The 14,945-nt window shown below is 42.3% G+C and overlaps 1 protein-coding gene across 4 annotated transcripts in view; it reads right to left on the bottom strand.

The window, feature by feature from the left end:
* Window positions 1–12,202, bottom strand: part of ABCC8 (ATP binding cassette subfamily C member 8) — a 158,031-nt gene extending 145,829 nt beyond the window's left edge. For 3 of the 4 annotated variants that reach the window (XM_075567706.1, XM_075567708.1, XM_075567707.1), the window contains exon 1: window positions 11,586–12,200. In XM_075567706.1, coding sequence (XP_075423821.1) covers window positions 11,586–11,733 — 148 coding nt within the window. In that variant the 5' untranslated portion in view covers window positions 11,734–12,200. Of the gene's footprint in view, window positions 1–11,585 lie in introns of all 4 variants that reach the window. The other variant, XR_012787627.1, reaches the window with a different exon arrangement.
* Window positions 12,203–14,945: the final 2,743 nt, after the last annotated feature.

The following is a 14,945-nucleotide window of genomic DNA, read 5'->3' as shown; positions in this document are numbered from 1 at the left end:
CACCTATTTTTCCTGGCAGCCTTGGCCTTAATATTTTAGGAGTTTACATATATGCATTAGTTGGTTAAATTGACACTAATTTTTGTATTTTTTGCAATAGCGCTGTTCCCTTTGCCCTTCCCCCCTTTTTTTTTTAGCATGTACAGATCTCTGCAGGATACAAAGAACAGATAGATCTCTGCAGCATACAAAGGACAGATAGATCTCTGCAGGATACAAAGGACAGATAGATCTCCCAAGCATACAAAGAACAGATAGATCTCTGCAGGATACAAAGGACAGATAGATCTCTGCAGCATACAAAGGACAGATAGATCTCCCAAGCATACAAAGAACAGATAGATCTCTGCAACATACAAAGGACAGATAGATCTCTGCAAAATACAAAGGACAGATAGATCTCTGCAACATACAAAGGACAGATAGATCTCCCAAGCATACAAAGAACAGATAGATCTCTGCAGGATACAAAGGACAGATAGATCTCTGCAGGATACAAAGGACAGATAGATCTCTGCAGCATACAAAGGACAGATAGATCTCTGCAGCATACAAAGGACAGATAGATCTCTGCAGCATACAAAGGACAGATAGATCTCTGCAGCATACAAAGGACAGATAGGTCTCTGCAGCATACAAAGGACAGATAGATCTCTGCAGCATACAAAGGACAGATAGATCTCTGCAGCATACAAAGGACAGATCCAGTAGGAAACATGAACAGTCTGGTGGAGAGGACACATCAACATGAGAACCGAAGGAGGGATTGCAGTTGCAACGTTACAATACTCTGCTTTCCCCCTTTGCTGCCTGAGTGGCACAGCTATGCAGGCCCCCCTGGCAGTGAAGGAGTTACGCAGTATTCAGAATGAGTTAATATACAGAGCGCCTTGCCGTGTGCACATAATAAAACCATGCGACAAAAATGATGAAGACTCCACAGGGAACCAAAAGACTCGCATTACTTTATTGTCTTTAATATATTGTATAATCACCGTACCCCCAGTATGTCTTTTTGCTCTCTGAAACTAATATATATATAATGATGTAGAGGTATCTGTACCGTGTTAGCCGAGCTTAATAATCAAAAACGAATAGACGATACCGTTCTGTGGCTAACACAATGCTTTTATTATACATATATATATATATTTTTTACTTTGAATGTTAATACTTTATAATATTTAACATTGTAAAACACAGGCCCCAAATGTCTAATTGAGCCGTTTCCATGGATACGTCCAGCACCTCGGCAACACTCACTTCTCCCTTCCTGAATGTTCCTTTCCACACAAGCATGCTGCTGCTGGGATCAGCATTGTGAACACGTGGGAGTTTCTACAGATATTCAGAGTTTTTCCTCTTTCTGCCAGTGAAAGAGTTAACCCCTTCACCGACCCACCTTTTATAATATACAGACGGCTATGTTGCAGATTATCTTTACAGATACCCAGCCCTCTGCTGCTTCTTGCTCTGTTGATTACATTGTGGGGCATCGTTATGGATGCCAAATATGCCACAGAACATATCTGCTTTTAAGTACGAATGTATCACTACCTGAATTTATTTAGACTGACCTTCCTACCACTGTTCTGGGTGCTTTATAATATTTTTCACATTAACTTTCAATGAATTTGGTCATACTTCCTAAAACATATGTAGTACTGTATGTATACATACACATCTATATATCTTCAGCCCTTGTCGACCCACTGCTGGATGAAGCCTCCCCAATGATCTTCCAGTTGCTGCAGTTGAAAGCCTCTCTTCGCCACGATGCTCCAAGACATTTTGTGATTTCATCCTCCCATCTTGCTTTTGGTCCTTTAATTACTCTTGGAATCCAGTCGAGTGTAATCTTTGTCCAATTCACAAGAAAAGCAACTAGATATTTGTAACAGTTGCGATTGCACAAATCAAATTATGCCAAACACTTAATGATTTGGAGGTGCCCCAGGACACATATTTCCCCAGCAAAAATAGACATTATGTGGTCATATTTGTTGAGGTGTGTATGGGGAGAGCATAGACGCAACAGTAAAGATGGCGTTTGTCTAAGTATTATAGAAACAAAGTTATGAATTGTTTTATATATTGATGCAAACTTGAAAGAAACAAAACCTTTTCTTTTGTCTTTAAAGTCATAAAACTGTCATTAGCTGATTGATGAAAGGGGTGGGTTGGAAACTAGGAAAGGTGGGCTTATGTTATTTTCAATGAGAGAAGAATAGTCTTGCCAGGGAGTTATGAAACCATAATTCAACAGAGGTGTGTTTTGGGCTCAGAACACGTGAATTCTCATATTTTCTACTACAATGACCTCTCTGGGACGAACTTATGACATGGGCTAACGTACTGTACAAAGATCTCTGCTTAGTTTATCCAGTTATTTTAAGAAATTGTCTGCAATTATTATAATTGTGTGTTCTTGTAATAATCTTTTTCTGTAACCTAAGCACTATATATTTGTATATTAAAGCCAAACTTTAATAAATAATACTTTGGACAAATTTTGGCTACAACAGATTTTTGTGTGTTATGTGCATAATATTTCTGTAGTAAACAAGGGCTAAAGACCATGGAAAATATATATTTTTTGCGTTTATCTTTGGTGGTGGCAAAGGATATCGGTTGTAACAGTGTAAGGGTAAATATTACTCATTTGAAGTACCTATGCATTTTGGGCATAATGCCCTTTATCAAGGTGGCACCTTGATAAAGTGCACTATGCCCGAAACGCGTAGGTGTGCATTTTACCTTATTGGAGGTTGTGTATGATCAAATAAAGCCTTCAATTTTTTTCTACATGTGAGTACCCTCTGGATCCTTTATTTGCCATACCCTTAGTACTCTGCTTGTCTCCACTTGATGCATTGCTACTTCTCTATCCAGCAGAGATTTGCACACCACAGGACCTTCACAGCAGATTCCAAAGACTGACAGGATTCACCAAATGAGTTCTTTAAACTTGTCAATGCTTTGGATTATGTTATATAGTGGACATTCAATTTCAATCTCCAGAGATGTTTATTGTGCCACCTTGGCTATCTGTGTTTACTGCCACTAGCAACACCAGGCACTATTCTCCCCTGTATGCATAGTCGTTATCTGTTCCTCAATCTCGAGAAGGAGGTCCTCAACTTTATTAAACGTTTTATGGTTTATATGGATGTAGTGGCTGTCTGAGAACGGGACCTATGTGAATAGGGGAGTCACCTACGATTTGCAAACATTTTTATTTTTGCCAAAAGGCCAGAAGATGCCCAGCACCAAATCGAGGAACTTATGGAAATAAGAAGGCGGCTGGAAAAAAAAGCCCTGAACAATTGCAGGTAAATGTTAGATTAAAGGTGGCCGGTACAGTACACCAAAATCTATTTTGAATGCAATTAATAGGAGAATGAACATGGGATAGAGCACATTTAGAAGATAATCTTTCAGGGAACCTTCCCCTGTGCCCTAAGAGGAAAGTGTTTGACCCGTGTGTTCTGCTTGTGCTCATGTATGAACATGAAACCCTGAGGCTAAGATAAATCAAAAGCATGGAGAGATGTATGCTGGATATTACTCGAAAACATATTTAAAAGGATGCGTAGGTTCAGAATCAAACAGGTCTGTGACATCACAAGGAAGAATAACTTAAAATAGCAGTGGGCCAGACATGTTGCAAGAAGAAATGACCATCATTGAACAAAGCGCATACTCAACTGGATTCCAAAGGATATCAGGAAACCAAGATAATGACCAAAAGTAAGATGAGAGGATAACATTAATACATTTGTCAGAGCAACGTGAAGGGAAGCTTGAAACCGAAGTACCTGGAAGATCATTAGGGAGACCTTTATCCACCAGTACATACATACATACATACATACATACATACATACATGAATACATACATACATACATACATACATACATACCAAAATACATACATACATACATACATACAAAAATACATACATACATACAAAAATACATACATACATACACACACACAGTTAGGTCCGGAAATAATTGGACACTGACACAATTTTCATAAATTTGGCCCTGTACGCCACCACAATAGATTTAAAATGAAACAACCGAGATGCAATAGAAGTGCAGACTTTCAGCTTTTATTCAAGGGGTTGAACAAAAATATCGTATGAAACGTTTAGGAATTGCAACCATTTTCATACACAGTCCCCTTATTTCAGGAGCTCAAATGTAATTGGACAAATTAACACAATCATAAATAAAATGTTCATTTTTAATACTTTGTCGAGAATCATTTGCAGGCAATAACTACTTGAAGTCTGGAACGCATGGACATCACCAAACGCTTGGTTTCCTCCTTTGTAATGCTTTGAGAGGCCTTTACTGCAGCTGTCTTCAGTTATTGTTTGTTCGTGGGTCTTTCTGCCTTAAGTTTTGTCTTCAGCAAGTGAAATGCTTGTTCGATCAGGTTGAGATCAGGTAATTGACTCGGCCATTGCAGAATATTCCACTTTTTTGCCTTAAAATACTCCTGGGTTGCTTTCGCAGTATGTTTTGGGTCATTGTCCATCTGTAAAGTGAAGAACAGTCCAATCAACTTCACTGAATTTGGATGAATCTGAGCAAACAATATATCCCTATACACTTCAGAATTCATCCAGCTGCTTCTGTCTTCTGTCACATCATCAATACACACTAGTGACCCAGTGCCATTGGAAGCCATGCATGCCCATTCCATCACACTGCCTCCACCATCTTTTACAGATGATGTGGTATGCTTCGGATCATGAGCCGTTCCAAGCCTTCTCCATACTTTTTCTTCCCATCATTCTGGTACAGGCTGATCTTAGTTTCAACTGTCCAAATAATGCTGTTCCAGAACTGGGCTGGCTTTTTTTAGATATTGTTTGGCAAAGTCTAATCTGGCCTTACTATTCTTTAAGCTTATGAATGGTTTGCACCTTGTGGTGAATCCTCTGTATTTGCTTTCTTCTCTTTATGGTAGACTTGGATAATGATATGCCTACCTCCTGGAGAGTGTTCTTCACTTGGCTGGATGTTGTGAAGGGGTTTTTCTTTACCATGGAAAGGATTCTACGATCATCCACCACTGTTGTCTTCCATGGAATTCCAGGCCTTTTTGTGTTGCAGGGCTCACCAGTGCGTTCTTTTTTCTCAGAATGTACCAAACTGTTGATTTGGCCGCTCCTAATGTTCCTGCTATCTCTCTGATGGATTTTCTTTTTTTTTGTAGCCTAAGGATGCCCTGTGTCACTTGCATTGAGAGCTCCTTTGACCGCATGTTGTAGGTTCACAGCAACAGCTTCCAAATGTGAATGCCACACCTGGAATCAACTCCAGACCTTATACCTGGTTAATTGATGATGAAAGAAAGAAGGAATAGCCCACACCTGTCCAGGAAACAGCTTTTGAGTTAATTGTTCAATTACTTTTGGTCCCTTGAAAAAGAGGGGGCTACATATTAAAGAGATGTAATTCCTAAACCCTTCCTCCAATTTGGATATGAATACCCTCAAATTAAAGCTGACAGACTGCACTTATGCCCATATTCATTATTTAACTGTAACTTGAATTTATTTTGGTATACAGCCAAAATAACAAAACTTGTATCAGGGTCCAATTATTTCCGGACCTAACTGTAAATACAGTATTCCTTAAACACAGACCCTTTACAATATATTTAGGACATTTTTAATATTTGAGGAAGAGCTCTAGGGCAGCGTTTGCGAGGCTAGCTGCGCGGTGTCTCCCGTCCCCCTGCTGAATGAAAAAAATAGCGGCGATTCCCCCCGCGCGCTTGCGCAGGGCCCGCTCCCTTCCTCCCCCCCGCTCCCTTCCTCCCCCCCTCGCTCCCAACGTGGGACGGAGGAGGAAGTACCAGCTCCTCTGCGGCCCGCACGTTATGTGGGACGGAGGGGGAAGTACAAGCTCCTACTGCGGCCCCTTCCCTCCGTGGCCAGCTTCCCGAGCTCACCTCCCGTGGCACCCCCTCCCATGGCACCCCCTCCCGAGCCCACCTCCTGTGCCCCCAAGCCCACCTCCCGTGCCCCCAAGCCCTCCTCCCGTCCCGGGCAGCAGGGGATATCGGGGCCAGCAGGGGATATCAGGGGCAGCAGGGGAAAGCGTCTGGCGGCAAGGTAAGTCACCCCACCCAGTCACTGCCTCCCACCCAAGTGCCCCTGGCCCCCTCTCTCCCACCCAAGTGCCCCAGGCCCCCTCCCTCCCACCCAAGTGCCCCAGGCCCCCTCCCTCCCACCCAAGTGCCCCTGGCCCCCTCCCTCCCACCCAAGTGCCCCTGGACCCCTCCCTCCCACCCAAGTGCCCCTGCCCCCCTCCCTCCCACCCAAGTTACCCTGGCCCCCACCCTCCCTCCCACCAAAGTGCCCCTGACCCCCACCCTCCCTCCCACCCAAGTGCCCCTGGCCCCCAAAGTGCCTCCCAATCCAAGTGCCCCTGGCCTCCACCTTCCCTCCCACCCAAGTGCCCCTGGCCCCCACCATCTCTCCCACCCAAGTGCCCCTGGCCCCCACCCTCCCTCCCACCCAAGTGCCCCTGGACCCCAAAGTGCCCCTGGCCCCCTCGCTCCCACCCACGTGCCCCTGGCCCCCTCCCTCCCACCCACCCAAGTGCCCCTGGCCCCCTCCCTCCAACCCACCCAGGTGCCCCTGGCCCCCTCCCACCCAAGTGCCCCTGGCCCCCTCCCTCCCACGCACCCACCAAAGTGCCCCTGGCCCCCTCCACAGTGCCCACCCACCTATGTGCCCCTGGCCCCCTATCCCCACCCAAGTGCCCCTGGCCCCCTCCCACAGTGCTCCTGGCCCCCACCCACCCACCCGCCCCTGGCCCCCTAAAAGTGCCCCTGGCCCCCTCCCTCCCACCCACCCAAGTGCCCCTGGCCCCCTCCCACCCACCCAAGTGCCCCTGGCCCCCTCCCTCCCACCCACCCAAGTGCACCTGGCCCCCTAACCCAAGTGCCCCTGGCCCCCAACCCTCCCACCCACCCACGTGCCCCTGGCCCACTCCCTCCCACCCACCCAAGTGCCCCTGGCCCCCTATAACCCACCCAAGTGCCCCTGGCCCCCACTCCAGTCACTCACATCCGTCATTGCCTGTAATTCACTGTTTGTGTCTGTGTGCGTATAGGGGAGAGCGAGTGTGTGTGTGTGTGTGTATCTGTATCAGTGTGTGTGTGTATCAGTGTGTGTGTGTGTGTGTGTAGCAGTGTCTCTGTGTGGCTGCGTGTGTGTCAGTGGCTGCGTGTGTGTGTCAGTGGCTGCGTGTGTGTGTCAGTGGCTGCGTGTGTGTGTATCAGAGGCTGTGTCTATGTATCAGTGTGTGTGTCAGTGGCTGCGTTTGTCAGTGGCTGCGTGTCTGTCAGTGGCTGTGTGTGTGTGTGTGTGTATCAGTGGCTGTGTGTGTGTCTGTGTGTGTATCAGTGGCTGTGTGTGTGTGTGTGTGTGTGTATCAGTGGCTGTGTGTGTGTGTCTGTGCAGGCCCTATAGGCCAGTATAGGCGATAAAAATTTTAGTGGGTCACGAAGGAGAAGTTCAAAAATAACCGGGTCATGGAAAAAAAAGTTTGGGAAACCCTGCTCTAGGGTTATACTGTAGCAGTCAAATCCTATGCTCACTGCCCTGATATTCCTTTCTTTTCAGGCTTACCCTCCACACCTTTACATCGTGCTGCTTAGACATATTCATGGTGGACAGAACCATAAAGTGCATTGGTAGCAAGATGGACAAAAACACTGCGTCCATACATTGAATTAAAATTTGCTCCCAAATGATGCAATACGTAATTGGCAGGGATTGCTTGACAACATACAGGGCTCAGTGGAAAAACACTGCTGGAAGTCCCTATAGGCTCACGTTCTTCTCACCCAATACTAACAAAGAATTCTGCCGGTACTGTAGGTTCCATCTGCAGGGCTGATGCTGAAGCTGCCATAACTACTGCCCAACTTTCTCTGCCACCCTTCAAATTTGAAGGCATATGTCTTTAAATTGGAAGAACCAAATTCCAGACCCAGTACCAGCTCTTTGGGACTATGGGCATTTCACGTTGACATTATGTGCAACGGTCACTACAATTAGATAGTAAGCTCTTTGGGGAAAGGATTAGTTTTTCCTGTGATCCACATTATCTGTCATCTCCTTGCCTACAGTGTCTTTTTAATAATTTGATATTATGCATCTTTGCTTGCTTGTCATTATCTTTCACTGCCACTTATATCCACTATGAAATATGTTAACTTATACATAGATATTATTATTATTACTACTACTACTACTACTACTACTACTACTACTACTACTACTACTACTACTACTACTACTACTACTACTACTAATAATAATAATAGGAATAACATATTTTGGAATGTCCTTTAGAATTTTATCTAGATGGAAAAAAACGAAAACGTATGTATGCCCTTTTTCCCACGTGAAAGAACACTTGCAATTCACTGCTATTATGAGATATTTAAGTACATTTATTTTTATGCTGTGATAGATTTATTGAGTTATGCTGTAATTATTCACGGTGGTTTCCAAAACACACAACTATTTTTCTTGGATAAATTGCCAGAGAGCTCTTTGCAAAGTATTGCAAAGCCCAAAAACCCAACTCCAACACGCATAATAAAAAGCACCACAGTATGAACAATACAGATGGCCCAGTTAGGGAATAATTCAGGGCTCACATGTATAGTACAGTACAGAAGTTAACAATGCTGTCGTGATTTCACAGTTCAAATAATTAACGTTTGCAAAGCAATTAGTACAAAACACACAAAGAAGTAATCCACTGAATGGCTTTAATGATTCTTACCGGCTATTCAAGTCAAAGGCTCTTTTTTTTAACAAAGCGATGCTGTATTGACAATTTAGAAAAAAGCCAATTTGTACTATAGAGTAAAGATAACTATAATTCATATTAACATAGATATGTCCGATTTTTCTTATATAGATCTGCTGTGTCGATGTAGCGCTGTATCTACATTTTTTCGACTCATGTACCTGCATCTGCTTATAATCTAGTTTCTGGAGCCTGAGGTATAGGGAAATAGAGTAACTTCCTCAAGGTCACAAGAAGCAGACATAGGGATTTAAACTTTATTCACAGATATAATAACCACAGGGGCCTGCAAAGCAATGCCAAGGGGATATTACTAAAAGTCTGTGCATTAAGTACAGAAATTTTGAAATGGAGAGAAACATGACAAATTATTAAAGCAGCCATTTTTATTTTATTTTGTTCCCCCTTTAATATGTGCATTAATACAATCCACACCATGATAAGTAATACGCTAAGTTGCCGATCGATCTGTTCTCCTGTGATCAATCGACGAAGATTTGGCTCGGGGGTTCACTAAATTACTGCAATGGAATATTGACTAGGAGTATCTGTGACTTTGTAAATGGTTGCTATAGAAACAAAAAAGGCTTGTTACATTATAATACATTAAAAAACGTAATTTGTGGTTTAAAAAAATGCTACAAGTATTTTCTCATGGTACAGGTCTGATTTATTACAAAAAACACATGTAGGATATTGCTTGTCTGCAGCTATAAGATATACATTAGCACTTTTAAAGCAGCAAAACATGTGAAATCTTATATATATTTTTAAGAAACGGAATTCTGTATTATTAGATAATACTTACTGCATTTTTTGTATTTTTATTATTCAATGTCACTTTTAATGGGTTTTAAAACATCCTTTGATTTCTATAGCAGGGGTTATCCCACCTCCCCAGCAGTGCAAGATATTTGTAACACTTTCCTGTTTGCAATCATTTGTTGCCAATATTCAAAGCAGTTTGAGCTGTAAACTGTAACAATAGATAATGTTACCTTCGTAATATAAGGATACATAGTAGCTGCTGCGTTACACTGACTGAAGCAGCTATTATGTTAGTCACACAATCAGAATTTTAACAGATTTAGAACAGGCGCCCCAAACGATTGCCAGTTTAGATAAGAAAGTAGAATGATACATTGTCACATGCTTTACATATACAAATAAGAAAAGGGCGGGGGCGGGGAGAGGAAGTAGTATTCCTGCCTGTCGTAACGCAGAATTATGATACATTTGATTGGACCAACCAAGTTCTTTATCTGTTGCAGAATATGGACATTCAAGTATTTTCTTTGGAACAGACTGATTTTCTATTGATTTGTTGACTACAGGGCAGAAATGTATGAAAGCGAAATGTTCCGCTTTGGTATGAGAAGCATCTATAAAAAACGTACTATTTTCTTAACGTGGGAAAGCAACATTTGTAGCAACCCATTTACAGTAATATTGGGAATTCTGAAAATAGAGACCAATTTGACCTTAAAAACTCATATACAATAGCTGTCAACAACTACACTATTTTCATGGTGGAACAAAATTAAGTATCACAGCCTGCAAAAATGCTCCCAAATAACCCATTCCCTGCCAGACAGCACAGTACTATATAATGATTTGTTATAGGGACCTGCAATACCCAAGCAGCCAGAAACAGGCTGCACCCCTTGTAAACTCCAGTTCAGGGGCTAAGGGATTCCCACCAAAATAAAACCTAATATGTTGGCACATCTACCATTTACTGATATTCTGCAGAAAGAAGGGCCTGGCTAATACAACCCTTTCACACTCACATTGATTCTTTTACAGTGTATGCGCACCAGCTAGGCACATACCAACAGATACAGACTAATCAGAGCACAGACTAATATACTCGGTAACAGCTGATCACATAGTACAGTATGTCTAATCCTCTCGCTAGCATAAGTAACCCACAACAGAGCTCAGCGCATACGTGAAAACGAGAATTAACTCTCAATGTGTTATATCCTGGTAAAACATTTGATAAATAAAAAATAAAATGGCTCAGCAATGTCCCACCAGTGAAGGGGTCATCTAGATGCCCAATATAGTTAAAGAGCAGCCAATCAGGTAACATGCTACAGTATGTACCCAGAGAAACACTGTTTCTAGTGACCTTGGCCAAGTTTCTACGTACAGTACCTTCCGGTGGCAAATTTGATTGCAAGCTCATGGGAGCAGAAATCAACTGGACAAGCACTGACTTTCTTTATATACACACTTAAGTTTAAAAATATATATATATGAAAATAAATGTGAAGATGCACGTGAAACTTAATGTGAAAATAAATGTATGTAATTATAAACTATGTTTTTTATATTATACATACATATATATATATATATATCAATCACATTCTGCACCTCTTGGTCTTCCATTTACATTACATGTAACAAGGAATTATTGTTCCTTACAAAATATAAAGTTGTCATTCTTATTAAATGGCAGTATTTTGCTGCATAGGAAATAAAACTACAGTGTGTGTCAGGGAGAGCAGTTACTATAGATCTGCATGGCAGGCAATGCAAGATCTGCACAAATGGATCTTGTGTGCAGTGTATGTATGGCCACAGCAGATATACATCAATGTATGCATGAGGTACAGTAAACTATTTCATCCCCTGTATATCATACAGTATACAAAGAAAGAAAAATGTCCCTCCCCCTCCAAGCCAATATAGATATATACTGTATATATACATACACTTACCTATAAACAATATAGGGAAGGTTATAAATAACAAGAACACGTGGGGGACCACATTGAGAGCATCCACAAAGCAGCCGTTGTTGAGGACCCCTTTGTCCACGTTGTATGCAGAAGAATTATTCTCATTGCCACAGAATGCCAAGGACATGGTGGCGCTGGGGCAACCTCTGACTGGGAAGGACAAGGCGAACACACACAGGAGGCTGGAGAATGAAACACAGGATCCCCCAGGAGCTACCCAGGGGCAGGAGGAGAGGGGGGATACTACCTTGGATACATCTTAAAAGGGAAGGAGGTGGAAGTAGGGTGGTGGGTAGGGAGCTCCATAATAGCTCAGTAGGTGCCAAATATCTGCTGTCTGCATCAATGCTTCAGCACATTGCTAATATGGTGAGGGGAGACTGGGGGGGGGGGAGCACTTGAGTGAGATGAGTTTTCAGGGCTAGGAAGGCACCTTCAGTCATCACACAGGAGAGGACAGCAGAGGACAAGCAGAGAGATCAGGCTGGGCTGTGTGTGTCTTCTCTAGGATCCCAGCCTGGAAATAGCCCTCCCTGGAAGGATCTCTTGCCTGTCAGGAGGTTGATGGAGTGTAAGGGGGAGGGGGGGGGGGGAGGGGAGAATGGGGGAGGGGGGGGAGGGGAGAATGGGGGAGGGGGGTGCTCCCCTCCCTGCTGTCAGATCTTTGAATCCCTTTCCTACTTGTCAATTGTGAGGCTTTGGGAGCTGCTTGTGTGCAGGACGCTGCAGCTCTGCTCTTAAAGGGGTAGCGTCCCTGCATCTAACTGTATACAGCACTGGTGTGATGCAGCCCCTGTGTGTTTCAGAAAGAGTGTGGTGTCTGCAAATCTATGCAACAACCAAGAGTAGGACTGCCCCACCTGTCCCTAGACTGTAGGAGCAGTTACATACATATATATACACATATATACATATATATATACATATATATATATACATATATATACATATATATATACATATATACATATATATATATACATATATATATACATATATACATATACATATATATATACATATATATATATATATATATATACATATATATATACATATATACATATACATATATATATACATATATATATATATATATATATACATATATACATATACATATATATATACATATATACATATACATATATATATATATATATACATAGGGAAAAAGAGGAGCAGAGGAGTTAGAGCAGGGAGGGCTATCCAGAGGAAGAAGGAAAACAGACGAAGAATAAGTACACCGACAGGCACCAATATTATCAATCTTTCATCTTTAACATTATCCACACATGAAACATCACTACTAGAGAAGGGACTGTCCTTTGCCCCCAGTACAGGTCCCAATGCATTTCAGTTGTTTATGGATTTAAATAATTTTATTAGGAAACTTACTTTAAAGAGATACTACAATATCCAGGATACAAATGCTAAATTAACAAATCCTGTATTCAATTTCAGTACACAGGAGGAAAACTGCATTGAGGCGTTGACATCTCTCCTGGTGGAGTCGGGTTCCACTTCGGGATCGCAAGAATTCATTGACAACTTTGAATTGTCGGTTCATCCTAATAGTTCCTTGGACATGGACCTGGAGGAAGATTTAAGCATTATGCATTCACCATTCAGACCCAGGTCAGTCTTTTTCCCATATCAGTCCAAGGGTGGATTTGTGGACACATTTTATAACCTTGTACTCCGTGATTTCGAGTCAATGTGTTCCAAGTCCACCAAGATTAGAAATAATTTAACGACCAGTGAACTGGACGCATTGAACATACTAAGGGCCAATCATGATATTGTCATCCGACAGGCCGACAAGGGTGGGGGCATAGTCATCCAGGATTATTCTGCGTACCTCATGGAGGCGCGCAGACTCCTGGGTGACATGGCCTCATACACTGTGTTGGAGTCTGATCCGGTTGACAATTACCAATTGTTGCTGAAGGAACTTCTCACTATTGCACTGGGTGATGGTATTATTTCTAAACTGGAATATAAATTTTTATTCACTTTACATCCACGCACTCCCATTTTTTATCACTTACCGAAAGTACATAAGTCCTTGCTCAACCCCCCTGGTAGGCCCATTGTGTCTGGGATTGAGTCGATGACGTCGGGCTTGTCCCAGTATGTTGATTATTATCTTCAACCCTTTGTAGCACAGCTCAGGTCACATATTAGGGACACGCTCCACGTTATCGACTCGGTCTCGGGCATTAAGTGGAAGCCAACATATCTATGGGCCACATGTGATGTGGCATCTCTTTACACATGTATAGACCATGCCAGGGGGATCGAGGCCATTAAGTACTGGCTTGACAAGGACTTATCATTTCCAGAGAAACACAAACAATTTATTTTGCAAGGTATTCATTTTATTTTAACGCACAATTATTTTTTATTTGATGACACTTTTCACTTGCAAATCTGTGGAACGGCGATGGGCACGAGGTTCGCCCCTAGCTACGCCAACCTCTTCATGGGCCACTGGGAGGAGACTTCTATTTGGCTAAACCAACAGCTCGGGGAGGGTCTCGTGTACTACGGCCGTTTCATAGATGATATCATTATTATCTGGGATGGTGATGAGTCAGTATTTTCAAGCATCTTAAGTTCCTTCAGCAACAATCAATTTGGACTTAAATTTACATTTGTTATTGATGCAATTTCAGCAATATTCCTTGATTTGGTCCTTACAACAGATGCAGACTTTAATATAATCACTACCACTCACTTTAAGCCTGTATCTGTTAATAGTTATGTTCATGCGTCCAGTAACCACCATAAGCGTTGGCTCAACAATATTCCTCTGGGGCAGTTTCACAGATTACGTAGGAACTGCACCAGAGATATTGACTTTTTGCGTCAGTCTGATATACTTGGGGAAAAATTCTTGTCCAAGGGCTATGATCCCGCTCTGGTGTCCGACTCCCTCAGTAAAGTAGGTTCTATGGACAGGATGGACTTACTGAATAAGTCCAACATTAAATCTAAGAAACCAACACATACCAGTTATAATGCTCCAAGAGAATCATTTAAGAGAGATTCACCTACTGTTAGGTTCATTACTACATACAATCAATCCTCTAGATCTATCGATAAAATCCTCAATGATCACTGGAGCATTTTAAAGTGTGATCCCCATCTGGGGTCTCTCCTGTCAGAAAAAGCCTCAATAGTATATAGGAAAGCCAGAAACATTAAAAGTATTCTGGCCCCCTCCAAACTCAAGAAAGTTCAAACCTCTACAATTTCCAGTAAGGGCCCTGTGGGGAATCATAAATGCGGACGTAGTCGATGCATTACATGCAGACACATTTCAAATAAAACACA

The sequence above is a fragment of the Ascaphus truei genome, chromosome 12, assembly GCF_040206685.1.
Source record: "Ascaphus truei isolate aAscTru1 chromosome 12, aAscTru1.hap1, whole genome shotgun sequence".
In the NCBI taxonomy this organism is placed as follows: Eukaryota; Metazoa; Chordata; class Amphibia; order Anura; family Ascaphidae; genus Ascaphus; species Ascaphus truei.
The sequence above is the reverse complement of the archived record's forward strand: the minus strand, read 5'-3'. Positions and strand labels throughout refer to the sequence as shown.